This window comes from Pipra filicauda, unplaced genomic scaffold (assembly GCF_003945595.2).
Source record: "Pipra filicauda isolate LSUMZ 115617 unplaced genomic scaffold, ASM394559v2 scaffold32_size4067784_pilon, whole genome shotgun sequence".
Classification (NCBI taxonomy): domain Eukaryota; kingdom Metazoa; phylum Chordata; class Aves; order Passeriformes; family Pipridae; genus Pipra; species Pipra filicauda.
Window position 1 is genome coordinate 3460147 of NW_024104454.1, and position 18370 is coordinate 3478516.

Consider the following 18370-nt stretch of genomic DNA (forward strand, 5'->3'; position numbering starts at 1 on the left):
AGATCGAGAGACTAGGTTTCTTCTTTTTTTTTTTTTCTGCTACCCAAGTTTCAGCTCATCAGTGAGGCTTAACTACATAAATGGTGGGGGAAAAAAATAATATCCAGAAATTCAGCCAGTAATGTACCATCTCTTTTCTTTATTAAATTTTGGTTTTCTATTGTTTCTAGTTTGGTGAAGACTCCTCAACTTCTAGTATGACATCTGTGAATTTGGATCTTCATGCAAACCAAAGCATTCACAGCCAGTCCTTGCAGTCTTCCCCTGTTGCTCGTTCTGTTGTTTCAGTGTGGAGTGTAGAATCCAACAGAGTAAGTGACGAGTAGATAGGCTTTGCCCTTTCAAAGAGGAGTGGTGAAAGTGAAATTTCTCCTTGTTTATGAAACTTCTTAGCATTTAGGCTGCAGTTTTGATGTGTGGCAGCACTGGAGAATGTAACATTCTGAATGTCATCAACATATAAGCATCTATCTAGTTTCTCTGTACTAGTTTCCCATCCATTGAAACTCTACTACAGCGCAGAGGGAGTTGTTCTGTAAACATCTGCTGTAAGTAAAGCTGTACAGCTGAGTAGAAATAGAAATTTGAACTGCTGATATGCAAAAAAAGATGGAAAAATAATAGTTTTTAAAATCTTTTTTTTTTTCTTCAGACTGTTCCTTGTGTTCTTATTAGCTTGTTAATTAGAATATTAAAAATGTTGAGAAAATTATAAAAAATAATTCCTTTTCCCCTTAGGACAAACAGCATATTCTGTGGCCTCAGCGATCAGAATGCATTAAATCTTTCCCCAAAATTCCTGACCCAGAAGAACTGCCAACTTATTTCTTACCTCCAGAAAATAGGGGATTCAGGCAAGTGCTGACTTTTAAAAACTGTATTTGTAAATTTTCACAGTAATACCTTAATGAATATTTTCTTTCTGGAGAGGATGGATGCAATTAGTAATCATCAGCACAGATGTGTTCAGACTTCTTTCTGGCCGTTCCACAGAAGGAAGGCATTTTCCTTGATTGTCTTTTGTTTATACACAGTTACAGGCAGCACATGCTGTTAATTTGTCTGATTTCTCCTTATTGCTAGGATCCATCCAATCCTGAGTACCCCGAGAGATACTGTTGAGCATGGAGAAACACAGGCACCAGATTGTTCTTCCATTACTGATGCTCGTAACAATGAATCTCTAAACATACTGGTCAAGGAACTAGACACTAATCTAGATTTGAAATTCAGGATGCCAGATGATCGAGCAAGACAAGTAAGAGATGTGATCTTGTTGATTCTCTTCTGTTATAAAATTCTCCTCTTTATTGCCTTAAAAATCTTACACAAAACATAAAAGATTCTGATATTTAAAGGATTCCTTGGTATCATAAGGTAATCAATATTTCCAAAAAAGGTGAACAAGTGCTTTCTAATGGGAATGGAGAAAGGGAGAACTTGTCTGACTTTTTCAAATACTGACGAAAAGCACACAAAATAGGAAATATAATTTACTATTTGAAATTTTTAAATCTTCTAACAGTTGGTTGACGTGATTCATCTTCTTGGGGTTTCTAAGAACTGTATTGTACCAAGTTGGTAACTTAAGGCTGGAGTGAGTCCTTCATATTGCATTATGAAGATTGGCTCCTTGAAGTGTTATGTGTTCACATCCTCTGTTTGAAACAGTATCCTTTTCTTCCCTTTGCTAAAGGAAAGACTTAAAGAAGCAAGACTTGAATGGCCCGTGCTTATGTAGACTATAAGGTTTATTCAGTTGTTTGGAGGGGAAAAAAACACTATCTTTGTGTTTCAGGTTTTGCATTCTCGTATCAACAATGAATCTATTACACAGGCGAAGATAGGAGTGTTTCTAGATCATGCCATGAGAAAGGTATGTCAAGCTGTTGAACGAGATAAATTCAGAATTCTTACTTGAGGCTTGTTTCCATACTTCTAAAGTAGTCAGTCAGCCAGTGACATACGAGGAATAAGTTTATTTGCTGCCTGAAACTGAGATGAAACTAGCTTAAAAATCCATGTTTACAAGTAAGGCGCAAAAGTATAGAGAAGTATCTAAATTAGCTTAATGTAGACCAAACAGCCCTGTAGTTACTTGTTCTTGTTACAACTGCAGGACACAGAACGGCAATTCTGTGCTAGTTCTATTAGCTAATTCTGGCAGACATTTGCTTAATTAAGAGAACTTGGAACTACTCCTCATGTCACCCCTCCCTTCATGCCTGCCTTTTGCTCTTCCTCCTCCTTCCCACTACCCTGCTTTCCCCCCTGCTCTCCCTCCAAAGAAACCAACCCTCTATCAATCTTCTGTCAGGATAATTAGCACTCTGGAGCAAAGAATGTACATCTGTATAACACCCTGTGGAGTGCCACCTCCGTCTTGCGTGGGGCCTTTGAGAGTCATCACAAGTCAAATGACAAGGAAGCATTGAGATATAGACGTTGACTCTTTTTGACTTGTCAAGCTGATATTTCTCAATTTAACTTTCTTGTAGAAGTTGTGTCAAGGCAATATATATATGTATATTTTTTTATTCTGAAATCAGTACTTTTTACTATGTGCATCTGTCTTACCCAGAAGAAAAATTATCAGTATGAGTTGATTCCTATTATTATGTTGTTCAGAACAGCCCCATAAGTGTTGTCTTATGGTGCAGTGCATGGGTATTTTGGTTTTAACTGTAGTATTCTGTTGCTGTCATGCTAAGAGCCTGAACTCCTCGGTCATTTAGATGCTGATGTAAGAACAGTGTTGTGTCACGCCTGTTCTGCTAATGATAAACTCCTCAGAGCGGGAAGGCCACAGTTGGTATCTTAGTATTGGGAAAGACAAAATGCTAATAACTTGATGAGGATTTAGTTTAAGAGAGGACATTGAGACTTGTGTATGGAGTGTAATGCAGTGAGAAGTTTGGAATGAATAACGTGTAAGTAATGTTATGTATGTGCATTGCAAAATAGAGATCATAAATACTCTTAAAATTATAGATTATGTAAGGTACTCAAAGAATAATATTTCCTATTGATATCTTCCAGTTCATCTAGAACCAAATAGTTAGAACCCTCCTGTGTGAGGGTTTTAAAACCTGGAACAAAATCTTCTTACTGATTAACTTTTCAACACAGTATTACTGTTATGCCAGCTGCATTGTATTGATATAATACTACTGTAAAGATCCTTATCTGTTTTGCTTCCTTAATTCTAGCTGCACGTTTCCTATCCATGCATGCATTTGGGCTTCAGACATGTAGGTTGGACTGGACATTAATTTCAGTTGTTGCTTTTACGCTGTAAACTCTTTGTACAGAATTGGGTAATACATAATGCTGAAAATATTAAAAACTAGAACATGTTTCTAAGTAATTTGAAAGTGCATCTGAAAGTGGATGTTTTACCTACCTCTGTTCATCTGCCAGGATTTTAAAATTTTGCTGTTTCTCCTCTAGGGTGTTTGTTTTTTCTGTTATAGGTGAAAGAGGAGGAAGGAGCACTCAGAGGTGTATTTGACACTTCTTCCGTTCTTCCACCTGCCCTCTTATTGCTTCCTATTTTATGATCTTTCAATAGTATCTAATGCATGTCAGTTGTCAACTTTGATAAGACAAATAGATAACTAAGTGTAAGAAAAATACAACTCTGAAACCTTAAATTGTCAGGGAAAGGTCAGGATATGCCTGACCTTCAAATTGTAACATTTCTACATAGATTTGTGTTAGTATAATTTTAAGACTCTGAAGTGGCTCACAAATGTTCCTTCCTGAAGTGGACTGACTATTATCACTTGTATATTTGAAGGGATTTTGTGGTCAATATATAAGGCAGTCATATGAGTAGAGTGTGAGCAACAGCTGCTACTAAATTGCAGTTCAGATTGTAAATGGTGTCAATTTGAGTAGAATAGAGCAGATTGAATAATCTGCTAGCGGACACAACAAAGTCTAATTTGTATCTAGTTAATAAGATAGTATGCAAGGGTGAGTTCTGTTTTCTTCTTGCTAAATAGCAGGCAATTCTGTCTTCCTGAGACACCTTTTTGTGGGTGTTTTTATCCTTTTCCTGACTCTCCTTTAGCCAGAAGACCCTCTATGGCTTGTGCTTAATGAAGCTGGATTGTACTGGCGTGCAGTTGGAAATAGCACCTTTGCTATCACCTGTTTGCAAAAAGCATATAATTTGGCTCCCCATGAGTATCAGGACATCCCTCTGGTCAACCTTGCCAACCTCTTGTTTCATTATGGTCTTCATTCGGATGCCAGCAGACTTCTGCTGAAGGCTTTGGCCATCAATGCCTCTGAGGTAAGATGATGGGGTTTGTGTTTGTTCAGCAGTGAATGTGTTTTTCTTCGTTATTTTCTGAATATATGTTGTGCTTACCTGTGCATGCATTTCAACTTCCAGCTTGCAATTTGCAACAGATGTTAATTTTCATTTAAATTCTTGATCGCATCGGGGTGATGCTGATTGCTGAGAGTATAAACATCTAGAGAAGTTCTTATAAATCAGTGACAGACTTTTAGCCTCCCAAAACCTGTATTATCAGCAGTGCCTCCAAGGGATTTAATCCTGGTGTCTGGTAACATTTTTATCTAAAACAGAGATCCGTAATGCTGTCAGCATTCTTAAAATCCTTAAAGTAACATATATGTCACCAGGATTTTTGACTGTGTAGACATCTTTCTGTGACACTTGATTTTTTTATCTCTACTGTTTTATTTGTCCGCAGATTTTGTCATAGAGGAAAACCTGTGTTCTAGTTGTTTGGTGGCTTTATTTCCAACCATAGGTTCAAACCAGGTTTTTGTATTTCTGAGCAGTAACATTATAAACATTTTGTACGTTGTCACCTATGTCATATAGACAGTTTCTATATAAACTCTTTGAACTACTGGACTGGCCACAACAATTGTGAGAAGGAAGGGGAGGGAACATGGCATAGTGGGGGACAGCTTTCCTCTAGCAGGCGGTCTTGGTCTTAGATTTGAGATGCTTCAGTAAGAAGCTCAAGTGACTTTTTCCTGTGCTCTGTAGTTAGATTAACAGAGCTTAAAGCTGCTAGGCCACCAGTCACCTAGCACATAAAAAAGCTAGAAACAGAAAAAGCTTTTTCAATATAGCATTCAGAAAGAAGTTTTCAAATGTTGGAAAGGAATCTAGCCCGTTTTGGGTGGTGGGTAAGAGTGCAAAAAGGAAGTATAGAGAGAACTATGCTTGAATGATGTGCCTTAAGAAAGCACAGCCTTGGAGGGGAGGAGCCTAGGGATCCTTAGGACCATGCTGTGTAAGTAGGGCTTTCATTCAAAAATATTAGTGAATCCTACCTCATTACAGTAATGTCTGCTCCTGTTTTTTTCAGATGTACTCAGTCCTGTAATACCTATTGTACCAAAAAAATTAGCAGGAGACTTTATACTTGAATAGTATTTCCTGGAATATAGTGTAAAGTAAATACAAATTAAAATTAATTACAGCCACAGGGAGTAAAAAATGTGCTATATAAGCAAAAGCTGTTAAAAAAAGGTCCTGTTGCTCAGCTTGCACTGTTTTCTGAATGCTGTTTAATAATACAAACTAAGATGAGTTTGAAAAATCTTAAGTTACTGATCAGACAATGTAAAACTATTTCAGTGGGAAAAATGACTGCTAAATTACAATACTGTAGTTCATTATTCTAGCATTATACTGCTAATTGCAGCAAATTACTTTATGCAAGGAAAAGACTTTTCAGTCAACAAACAAAATGTAGTGCTTTACTGTGTGCCTGTATTAAAGTGCTAATTAAGTTCTACCCAGTGAAAAAGGTGTTTATACTCTTTACTTTTTTAAAAAATACATACTTTAGCGAGACTGCCCAAAAGCAGTGGACAAAAATACCGTTTTTTAAAGAATTGAAAGGCTTGAATGTGTACCACTAAGCTGGTGTGACATTGGTGTTTGCAGTAACCTAGTTCTGCTCAGGTAAATCTGAACACTCTTGACAAATGAAATGTGTCTGTCCTGCTAGAACACTAGAAAAATTTTTACTTTTTTTCTGACTTTTAAATGTTATAAACTGTCTTCAAGCATTCAGTTTGGTACTCTATGCAGTAAGCATTATGTTGCTGATGGTTATAAGTATTTAATGCTTCATTTCAGTTTGTGTGTATTTAACAGCTGGGTTTTTATTGCAGGGATTCTTAACATAACCCTATGTCAAAACAACTTTTGTTTAGCACCAATGCATCAAGCTGTTAGTTCTCCATTTGAAGAACAGGTAGTCCCAGTTTAAGAAGTTTTCTGAATTCTTTGTAGCCAAGTTTGGGAGGGTGTGGATTTACAAGGGTTTTTCCTGTCTCTTATCCATCTTAAACAGTGAACATACTTATGCTGGGTGCGTTGCTTTTCTCTTTTCAGCCCCTGACTTTTTTGAGCCTAGGAAACACATACCTGGCTCTGAACAACATAAGTGGAGCCCTGCAGGCCTTCAGACATGCACTGAATTTGACAACCAAGTGTTTGGAGTGCGAAAGCAGCCTGAAGATGATCCGTTGTTTGCAGTTTTATCCTTTTCTGTACAACATCACCTCGACTGTGTGCAGTGGTAAGCAACTGCTGAAAGATGGACCACAAGTCAAATAATGTCTATTTGCTTTGGGTGTTGCACCCTTTTTTCCAAGAATCCATCCTTTTGCTTTACAGTGCTTTCTATTTTTAAGGATCAAGGTTGAGAAACTGCTTTTAATGGAAAAGTTACAGTCCATTGAATAATTGCTTAAGGATGACTTCTTAAATATCCAGAGGGCTTCCACTGAATGCAAATTACTTCCTGAGTGTGTCAGTAATACCTTAACAACCTCATCGATTTCTTACTGGTAAACCAGGAATGCTGGATTCAGTATTTATGGAAATGCACAACTTCTATTGCTAAACTACTCAACAACCCCTTTGTACACCCCTTCAAAATTTACAGACAGCTGGATTTGTTTTCTTAAAGCTGAAGAATTTGGTGAAGAGTGGTTTAGTTTAATTCATATTCTTTCAGTGTGTTCAGTACTTTGGCTGTCATTTTCTAGTGTTCAGTCTTTAAGGAATAGGCTATATTGTGTCAACATTATTTTGTTGATATGAGACCTGTGGTCACTGCTCTTAACCCTCCAAAAATCTGTAAGAAGAAGGACTGAATCCAGTCTCGCTTTTAAAATATTTGAGATTGAATGCTTTACTATCACTAGTGGCTACTTGTATTTAAAAAAAAATAGCTTTTGGAGGTGGATTCTTTTATTTTAGTCAATCCCACTGAATATTTTCAGTGTTTTGTGTATGCTTGCATATGGCTAATATGCTGCTCTTGAGCAATCTTGAAGAACATCTATTAATATATTTTATAAACCTCTCTCTCTCAAATTGTTACTAAGGTATCTTTCTGTCTAATCTTTTCCTTATTTTTAAATGAAAACCTCACCAGATAAATGCTTCTGATTTTTGGTATTGCTAGAACTTCCTCTGAGGTGTTTTTTTTAATTCTATCTCCAGTGAAAAGACACGGAGAAACCTCCTCTGGTTTAACATGTAGAACTGTGTAGTCTAAACGTAGTCTAAACTTCACGTCTCCTGGTACAGTATGGATGATGCCATTGTAGGTGAAATTTCAGGACTATGCCATTAGATTAATACTCTTTTTATAGCCTTATGCATTTTGCTGTGATTGACAGTACCTCAGTTGTGTGAGAAATGAATGCTGTTTGGATAAATGTACTGTAGTAAGTGGTGTTACGGCCCAACTGATGGGGCTCTTGCTGATGCTCATAATGTCAGCTCCTCCATATGCTGGTGCTTCACAATGAATCTCTTAACTTCAGATTGCCCTTCTTATAAAAATCCTAGTAGATACTGTAAGCAGTAATGGAACTTGCGCATTTCATCACAAGAGACACTTCACTGTTCTAGAAAAAAAATCGATGTTTGTTTACTTTTAATTAAGATCTTCTTTAAAATGTCTGAAACTCAAAAGTTTAGTTGTTCCAGTGATAGCTACTTTATTTTGAAGGTAAGCAGAAAATGATTTAAAAGTATATTCACAGAACCGAGATGGTAAACAAGCAGTGTCTGTATCTGAACTCCAAAGTGATCTTTGACATCTTTCTTTTGTCTTGTATGCTTTTCTTTCTTAAAGTTGTCATAGTCTGTTGTGGTTGATTCTTGGCCTCTGTTAGCATTGATTCCTGTTCTAGGATGTTCATTTTGAGGTCAGCTGTTGCTGCATATGCTGTTTAGGAAGTTTCTATTTCTTGAATGTGAGGGAGAACCCCTGTCAAAAGTGCTTCTGAGAAAAGTGTTATCTTTCCTTTCTTTGCTTCTGAGAAAAGTGTTATCTTTGCTTCTTTTGCTACCTTGGCCTCAGGTAAACAAAGTGAGCACAAATATATTCATCTGGTACATTGACATTTGGTTTTGTTTGTTAATGAATCTGTGACGATGCTACATCAAGAGGGAGCTGAATATGCCTTAGCTTGTTAATTTGCCTATTAAATTTCAGTATTCCACTAGTTAAGTATTTTACTCTATTTTTTTTTTTACATTTTTCCGGGACTCTTCTTAATATTTCTTTTTCATTTTTATTTATACTATTCTATAGGTCATCTTTTGTCTGAGTGCAAGAAACCTGAAAGTGCAAACCTGACAGATAGTGTAAATGTTCTTTGTACATTCTTGTGCAGAGTGTAAAATAAACATACTGGTTAGTTCAACCTTGATGATGATTTGTGGTTTAAGTCAAAACTCAAAATTAAAAAATGGAGAGATAGATGTGCCTATCTTATTTTCATAAGGTTTGGGGAAATATTTTTTTTTCCCCACTGTAAACTTCAACTGACTCAAGAGGAACCTTGATAGGCCGTATGAAAGTGAGGTTAAGTCTCCAAAGCCAGAATTATTTCAAGAATGCATACTCAGAAATCACACTTCGCACTTACAAGTATCCTGAAATATTGGAAATCTTCTGTTCATCCTTCAGTCCAAAGAAAACAATTGAAAAGAGATTGTAAGTTTGAATTTTGACTTTCCATTCTAATACAATAATATATGCAATTATTCAGCCACTATATGGAACCTAAAAAATGCGAACTGTTTAGATGCTAATATTTGACACTACTTGTTGCATTTACAACATTTTTTAAAATGTTAATGTCACATAGACTTAGAAGATTCATAAAGCAACATAATCTGTTTTTGTTTAACACCATGACAGAGACTGGAAGGTACATTCTGATGACAAGGTGCAAACTGAACACTACTTTCACACATGTTTCTGAATAGGATAGAGCTAATGAAGCACATTCATAAATACATGGATCAAATGTATGCTTGACAATCACAATATCACTGGATTGTTACTTCAGGAGTTTCTCACAGCCTTTCAGGTGATGTGTTTCTGCTAGGGGACATCTGATATTGAATTTAGTTTGTCCTCTTGTTATTAGGTACTTGATGGCGTGTCATAACTATTTATATCCTTTGAGGTGGATATGTTATGCTAAAAAATTTACAAAGAAATTGGAATATCACGTTTTCTCTGGTTTAATATCTTGTTTTGATAAGCATTGATTCAGTATTTCTGAAAGTAACAGCAATAGGGTTGCCTGTGCTTTGGGTTGTAGGCCCATGTGATAGCTGTGTTTTTGCTTCGCCTGTCAAAAGCCTCTGTTCATGAGAACTGAACTAACTAGCGAGACACGGAATTCCTTGCTCTGCTGCCGTGAGCCATTGGCAGAATCCAGCAAATGGTCAGTGGGAATTATATGCTAGCATGGGATGGAATGTGGGGTCAAGAATCTGAACTTATGGTCTGAATTTTGGTTACAGTATATGCTTGGTGTTTTTTTCAAATAGGTGAAATAGACATTTTCTCCAGCATGTTGGGATGTTTGCTGTTAGCACAGAACTTTGGAAGTGTGACACACTAATGCTGACTTGTTGGATGCTTGCTTGTATGCTCCTGTCTGTACTGCTGCCTGGTACTTTTTTTTAGTAATTTATCTCCATTCTAGGTAAAAATTTATGTTTCAAACACAAATCACTTCATGCATGTGAGAACAGGAATTAAAAACCTCATACCAACATTTTTCTTTTTAACTTTTGCCTTCTATATTCAAGTTTATATAAATGTTTGTTTTCATTGTAAAAGAATTTCTAAATCTACAGAGGTTTTTGGTAGGGTTTTTTCTTATGGAGTAGGTGTGTGAAGTGTCAAAAATTATTACAGCACTATCAGCTATGACATGTATTTTAGACAACTGCAGGAGTTCAGTCAGTTGCATCTAATGTAGATGCTGTACAGCAGCAGGCCACATACTGTCTTATTCCCAAATACCTGAGAAAATGGTTCGAAGACTTCATTCTTATGGGATTATCCTGTGGTGGTCCTTCTAGAGGTGACTTGGCAGTGTTAAGGGTGTTGCTACATCAACTCTTAGTTACTGGCAAGTCAGTTCCTGAAGCATGTTAAGTATCAGAAACTTTGTGTTGCTTGAAAAATAAATTGAGCAGCCATATCTGACACACAAGTAACAGGACCAAGAGACTTGCATAAGCTTAATGTGAAAAGCATGGTCACCTCTGAGGTGCAGAAATGAAATATTTGTGCTGCTTATTAAGCTAGTAGAGAAAGCCAACGTCATTTTTGTGTGATACTAAAATGATGCATTGCTGAGATTTGTCTTGCACACTTTCGTGGCTTAAAATATTGCAAGTAACTTTTGTCGTGTGATAAGGTCTGTAGAGGACTGTCCAACTACAGAATTGTTCCTGTGGCACTTCACCGGCTGATGTGAACATTCTGATATCGTCAAGCCTTATTAAAAAGGTTACAGAAGACTAGAACCATATTTTTAGTGTGATGATCAGCTGGCTGTTGAAAAATGATGATTTATTAGTTGCTGCTGTATAAACCTTTTCCTTGTTGGTGTAAACAGAATTGTTGCCTGGGCAATTTGTACTCAAAACATTTTTATCAGACTGTAAGCATCTACCTCTGACTAACAGTTCTGATTTTGTTATGAGCTCATGCACTTCACATTCTTTTAGACAAGACTAAAATTTAAAATCTTATGAATAGACCGATGGCATTCAAAACGTGAAGCACAGCTTGTTTCAAGCTTCGGGTCTCACCGTCTTTCATCCTTGGCAGGGTAGTGCTTTTACAAAAAGCTTTGTGCTGCTCTGTTGGAAGTAGAGGGAGTGTGAGTACGTTATGAATGTATGTGCATGCCATCAAGAAACCTGAATCCTTTTATGTATGGGGGGTGTGTGTTTGTGAAAGCAGTGCATCATCCTTCTTACTCTGACTGAGTTCTGTGATGTGTGCGGCGGCAGCGTAAGGATCCGCTTTAGGTGTGGCTTTAGTGCCCTCTTGTGGTAAAAATACTCTGTACCACATGAAGTCAGTAGTCTTGGTTCATTTCATGTACTTCCTCTTAAAATGAATCGTGAGGTTCTTACAAGTTAAAGTTAATAAGCTGAGACCTTAAAGCAAATTAACAGGAGTTTTGACCTGGAAGGAGAATCTCTGCTTGAAACTCTAATAGTAAGCTTATGGACAGAAAGCTTATGTTGATTTCAGACTTCCTGAAATCAACATCACATCGATCAACAAGCCTCTGACTGTATTTTGACAGCTGCAATCACCTCAAGTTCCCTATAGTGAATTTAAGATACACAAACACTAAGGAAAAGCATCGTGTAATTTTCTTTACAATAGTGTGTCAAAGCACAGGGATGTGAAATACTTTGCATTTTTAAATGTACCTTTCACTTACTCAGTTATTCCCTACAAGTTATGATTGACTTGATAGTCCTGACAACAGTCTGCTAAATTTTTGGTTTATTTCCTGTAGCATGAGGTTCTCTTAGACATTTTTATCATAATAGTAGTTTTCTTCTTCTAAAGCTGCTGTATCTCATTTGTCCAAGAAGTGCTCATCACTTACAGTGTGCATAGGTGGAAAGAGGAGATATTTACTCTTGGGAAAAAGGGTATCTAGCTTAACTCAGAATTTAATCTTGTTTTAGTTGAAACAAAAGGCTGGAATCTATACCAATTATATGGGATTCTGAACTCAATACTGCGGTATGTTTAAAATTCAGATTTTTCTTTCCTTGATTTCCATATCATGTAAAGGCAGAACTCATGAGCGCTCCTGAAAATTAGTAAGAATACCAGTAAGAATATGTTCGTACTCTTATTTATCTGATCATATTCATGAAAGGAAAAGGATCTGTGACCATTTGTTTCTCTTGTTGCTTTTGCTCTCTCTGTCGCCTTATCAGAAGTTTCATCTGTATAAACAGAATAGTCAAAGCCAGTAGAATTTTTAAACAAGCAGAATTCTATGAAGTCTGTGAACAGCTTGCCAGAGCTCTCAGAAACACATCATGGCAATAGTTTGCATTGCCATTTAATAGTAGCATAAAGTAGGTGTTGTCTTAAACAGTGGTAGTTCTAAAATCAGTGTTAACCTTTGAAGTTAAATACTCAATTGCTTATTGCTACCCCATACATGCACATGAGTGCACCCATGTACCTGCTGTTCACCCTGCAAGTTCTACCAGGAATCTGAAAATCAAGCTGGAGTCTTTCTCCCTCTGGCAGTCAAGCAACTCTGGCAGTGGAGGTCATACAGTGTTAGTCCATCTAAGACATATGGTGGGTGCCCCACAAGTGGAATCTAGGTCACCATATTTGGGCTCTGCAGTGCTAAAGGAGTAAGAGGAGGTTAAATTATTCTAGTGTAGAATGAAAACATCTTGCTGAATGCAGGTGGGTGGGAGATAATGGAGAATGAGGACTTCTTTTTGTCCTGGTGGAGGCCAACATCCCTAGGGTGTGGGGGTGTCAGGAAATGTTAGATGTGCCTCTGACTGGGAGATCTTGGAGAAATCCATGTGAGAATGTGCTCTGTGGGAATAATGTGACCCAATTATTCTTTCGATCTTGTGCTACTCTTTCTAAACCACTAGCCCAGTAAGAGAAGCAGCAGTTCCTACAGTCCATCTTAGCTCAAGTAATCTTAGAATATTAGTGATGTGATCTGGAACATAGTTGACCAGATGCAGGCTTTTTGATACTTTTGACTCCTTGGTACCTGCTTTATAAATCATGTCTTTCCCTGCAAAGTCTCTGTCTAGTGTCTCTTGGGTGACTGAAGAAGTTGAAGGACCTTGCCCTGATACCATTATGCCAAGCTCATATTGAAACCTGTCTTTCCTTTCCAAGCCCCGTATATTTTTCTTCTCAAAACTATACAAAGATATATAGATTAAGATTCTTAAATTTAAAAATGAAAGAATGTGATACTGTGTTAAACATGGCATTTTTAGCTACACCAGTATCCAAAGGCTGTATACCCGCTGCTTGTGCACATTGCTTCCAAGCTGCTGCTTGCTGGAAAGCCATTATGAATCTTAAAGGTTTCTGTAAGAAATGTGTGCTTTCTTAAGTATATCACTGTTGCTCAAATGTCATTCTCTTCTGTATGTGTTAAATATGCTAGTGGGGGAATTTGGTCTGCAGCTTCTTTCGTCATGCAAAGTCTGTCTTGCTAGCTTATGTGCTTAGTCTGCTTATTTTCTGCATGGCAGTGTACCTAACAGCTTCTCCCAACAGTCATCAGCCTCACTTTGCATCATGCTCTGTTAAGAATGGTATGCCTGCAGTATTTAGTATTCTGTATCCATTCTGTCTTTTCCCAGGATCAGGCTAGCAGATGAGGAAGGAGAAAATTATGGCCTCAGCTGCAGGAGTAACTGAGGAAATGGGAATTGCACTGTGGAAGGGGATTTAGAATTGTAGGGGAATTCAGTGAGAGGTTACTGATGCAAAACTATGCAGTATGAAGAAAAAGCAGTACAGTATTAAAGTAAACATAATATGACATTTCCCATTTTTATCTGCCTTTATAGTGCAAAAGATTCATCCTCATATGTTATCTTGAGCCTTCAGTTACTTGAGCAATAGCTACATGTTCATATAGGAGGAGGGAGTGGTCAGGAGTTGAGTGGAAGGGAAAAGGTTCTTCCCAACTAAATATTTCGAAACTTGATACATGCTGTTATCAGATGTATTAACATTTCTCTACAATCTTTTTGGTGCTTTTTTGTGACAAGAATGTAGAGAAAATGAGACATTTTTGACTCTCTGTGTCCTTCTCTGTTTAGGAGGCTGCATTTGCCAGCGGCAGTTACTTGCACATAGCTGCTAAAAATTCTTACTGAACCTTAATAGTCTGCTCTGCCTAGAGCTGGACCTGTTTAAAAAGGTCCAACAAAAGCATATGTTCAACAGCCTTTTTAGGAGGAATAGTAATTCCCCAGTTACATCTCCAGGAAGATGTAGTTTCACAAACATCTTCATAGTTGAGCTGTATTAATGAGTTGGTTAAAACATGTTTGGAAGAGAAAAGAACATGTGGTCCCCACGTATGGGAGAACTGACAGTGCATAGTTTATTGTCATTGTGCAACTTGCCAAGACCTCAAAGCCTGTATTCACTTGGCTTAAATCTGAGGACTTGTAAAGTGGTGATGTGTAGCCTCAGCCTGTAATGAGTCATGTTGAGATTGTCTCAAAGCAGCATGCAATGCCATGTGCTCAGATTGAAATAAGCACTGCACGCTGAGCCATAGAGTGCCAGGCACTTAACTTCCCCAATCTGTCTGCTTTATTGATTTGTTTTTTCCTTTTAAGGGTGGTTGCTTGGTTCATGTGAGTTTGTGTTGTGCTCTGACTGTCCTCAAAGCTTTAAATCTATCCTCTATTCTGGTTACTAATGTCTGAAACTAGGACAGTTCAGAGTTTCCTAGAGGAATAGATTGAAGCTTCTTGAATGCAGCAGTTTTGGGGAGCAGTCTTTCTGCAGTCATTTTTCTATAGCTTTGTACTGTTCTGGCAGTATGAGGAGAGTGTTTTCATGTTGAATTCTAATCTAGAGTGGTTGGCAGTATTCTTGTCAAACATAACCTTTTGCAGGTATTCCTTACTCAAGAAAAGACTAATCCTGTTCTTGATCATCACTTCATCAAAAGAAGGATTTTTTTTTTTTTTTAGATCTTATTTACAGCAACTATTCTGCTGCTTAATGGTATTGCATAGAATGTATGACAAACTGCCAGGTGCTTAAAAGCTATCTTAGATTAATAAGGGACATGCCTACCTGAGCAGTTAACACGTTAGTTTTCTGTTTGAATGTGTCAGTATCTCTGGTTTGATGGCCAATTAGGATGAAGACTGCATGGATATCTATCCCAAACAAATCTATAAATTGTCATGGATCAAGTCTGACTATTAATCTGCTCTTGCTGAGCAGTATAACCTAGTAAAGAGAAACACAGATAAACATAAATTTGGCCTATCAAAATATTTCCTCAAAATAAATATGGAATCAGGTCCCTGTGGTAGACTGTTTGAATTCCAGTATATGGTGTAAATCTTACAGGCAGAGTGGTAATCAAGACACACACATGAGGCCTTTACTTGGCTTTACAGTGTCAGCCCCATACAAGTGGAAAGCTAATCATAAACCACTGTGGAGTTACTTTCCTGTCGTAGACTTCAACTACAGATGCTATTTCTCGTGAGTAGGGTTACTGTTTTACTTAAAGTCCTTTTTAAACTTGAGTTCATAGGTACTGTAGGCTCTAACAGGATCTACAAAACATATGATGTTTAGAATAGGAGATATGTGGAAAAGAGGAAAGATTAGAAAGAGAGAAAAAAGGCCACTGTTGCCTTTGCATATGCTAGTGAGCCTTAAACTAAGAATTTCCTTGGCTTAATCATAAACAGATTTCAGAAGTGTGTTGTGTACAGAGTACTAAATATTGATCATTCAATATTCATAGTATATGATATACTGTGATGTACCGTGGGTGTGTGTTTATTGTTAAGAAATTTATAAGTAACTATTATCTGCAGTAAAAAAAATCTACCACATAGGAGAAGTCACTGAGGACAAGCATTTCCCTTCAGAACTTATCTATGCTTGTTTCTCTTCCTTTCTTTCCCTCTTTTCCTAAAATAAACAAAAAAATTCATTACCTTGAGGCACAGGCTGAAATTCAGGCTGGAGGGCTACTTACCTTCCTTCTCTATATGTAGCAATGGGATCCTCTGAAAGAGGCATTTTCTAGTCTTATTTTAACCACTCACAGGATTGGAGGGTTTAAATTTAAATGTTTAGGTCTTTCTGTGTTTTAGCCCTATTCCCCAGGCATCATAGAGCAAGTTCAGTAACTTCTACAATTTGCATCATGAAAAAACCAAGCTCCTTTTTTAGTGGGTGGTGAGGAAGGAGGAGAGTGAAGGCTTTAGGTAGTCAACCTCTTGAGGTTCCCCTCCCTGTTGTTGGGGGGAGGGTTGACATTTTCTACTCTTATAAAGTAGCCTACTGAATTCTTCAAGATGTTTTGCATGCATGTCCCTTATTTAACTGCATTGTGTTCTAATTTAAATAGGTTTGTCTTTCTCTTTTAATTTTTTCCCATGTTTTATTTATCACGTCTTCGTATATCATTAGGAGAATTTTTTTGTCTGTTCTTCAGGGACTAGTCTGTTACTCAGTGGTGAGGTATTTCTCTCAATATGATCAAGAAATCTGGTTATGTATTTGTTGGCATTTGTATGTTTTGAAAGGTTTAATCAGAACTACTGTAATGAGAAAAATAGATAACTTTTAAATCTATAGTTAAGCCAATTTAGAGGCATCTATTGGCTACAAATCAGATTTTAAAACTCCCTATGAGTGAGAACAGTTTTACCTTATAATCCTCTTAATTGAAAAACTATTGTTGGAATAAATAATAAAAAAGAAAGAACTTTGTAGGCTTCATTTTGTGTGCTTCAGTCTAAATTTTTACAACATAGATTATCATCCTGTTGCTTGCTATGCATCAGACTGAAGCTTGTTTTGTACTGCTTTTCTGACTACTCTGTTTGGAGCATGCACGTCATGATCTTTGAAGAAGGGCCACTGACCATCTAGGGGAGAATTTGTGGAAATCAGATTTTGAAATACTTCATTTTGCTTTTCATTATTTGTTTTCTATACTTAACTTTTTCAATTGCAGTTTGTCCCGTTCTTTGAAAATGTTTATTTTTGTCCTGTAACTTTCAGTTTTTCAAAGGAGGGTTTATATTAAAGGAAGAAGCTAAAAATGAAAAGTGTTTCTGTGTGGGGAGAACCACACCAAAAGCATAATCTAAATTTAGGCACTACACTTCTCATTCTTTGTCTGTACCCATACTGATACTTCACTTGACCAGAGAGGGAACTTAGTACAATCTGTCTTTTGTTATTCCAGAATAGAAGCTATAACAATATGTGGATAGTAGATCCATCCTTTTAGCTATTTATCCAGTATGTTACAACTGTAAAAGACACTGAAGGTGCACTCACATTACTGTGATGGAGCCTTGTCATGCCTTGTTGAAAGCAGCGGTGATACTTTTGGGTTCAGAGAGAGTAAAACTGACCACTGGGTGGGCTGGTTGACTTTTCGAGTCCACTACAAGGCTTTGAACTGTTTTATGCTTCTGCAGATGTGGGTTGCCCATCTGCTTTGTATCCTCCCTGGGTCCTGTAGTGCACAGTGAATATGTAGTAGAACTTGTGTATGTCTCTCGAGCTAAATACAGACCTGTCAACCATTCACAGGTCAGTATTGCATAGCCAGGTAATTGTAATTAAGAACTTGTAGTTTTCTTTTTCTTTTACTTTTCTGCTCTGTTTGTCACTTTGTTGATCATTTTCCCCTAAAAATGAGGTGAGAATTCTTTAGTTGTATTTTTTTATGCTTGTGTGTGTGGAAAGCAGATGATTTCCTTTGGTATTGCTTCTGGAATGCAGTGCTGTCTTGCTGTTCAGCAGTTACGGTTTGTGACGTTTTTGTAACATTTTTGATGGCAATCCTGTTCATTGTAAGTGTTCTCCAGTTTATGCTTTCAGAGCTCAATCATGAGATTCATTTTGAAGTATAAATATGTCTTTTTTCAGGAAAACAGAAAAGGAATGCATTAATTTTAGAGCAAAATCTTAATAATACCATGTTAATTTATAATAAAGGTAAGCAGAACAGCAATAGCTGCTAAAGATAGATCTCTAGTTACTTCTCATCCTGTTGCTTTTAAAACTCAGTGGCATAGATTTTTTTTTTTTCCATTAGCAAATGTTTTGCAATCAAATATATGTTCATATGTGATTGGAATAACATGGTTGCTGTTAATATCTCAGAAGATCTTTAGGAAATTATCATGTTCACCTTGAAAGATCAAGGTAATTAGAGTATGCAGTGTGTTAATCACCAGTGTTAACATTGCCATGAAAGTCAAAGCTCATGTTTT

At 37.1% G+C, this 18370-nt stretch overlaps 1 protein-coding gene across 3 annotated transcripts in view; it reads left to right on the forward strand.

Moving 5' to 3' along the window:
- Positions 1 to 18370, forward strand: part of TTC17 (tetratricopeptide repeat domain 17) — a 55271-nt gene that overhangs the window by 20348 nt on the left and 16553 nt on the right. For all 3 annotated transcript variants that reach the window (XM_027719434.2, XM_027719433.2, XM_027719435.2), the window contains exons 11-16: positions 171 to 311; positions 739 to 854; positions 1084 to 1258; positions 1799 to 1876; positions 4076 to 4300; positions 6395 to 6581. In XM_027719434.2, the coding sequence (XP_027575235.2) occupies positions 171 to 311; positions 739 to 854; positions 1084 to 1258; positions 1799 to 1876; positions 4076 to 4300; positions 6395 to 6581 (922 nt within the window). The remainder of the gene's footprint in view (positions 1 to 170; positions 312 to 738; positions 855 to 1083; positions 1259 to 1798; positions 1877 to 4075; positions 4301 to 6394; positions 6582 to 18370) is intronic.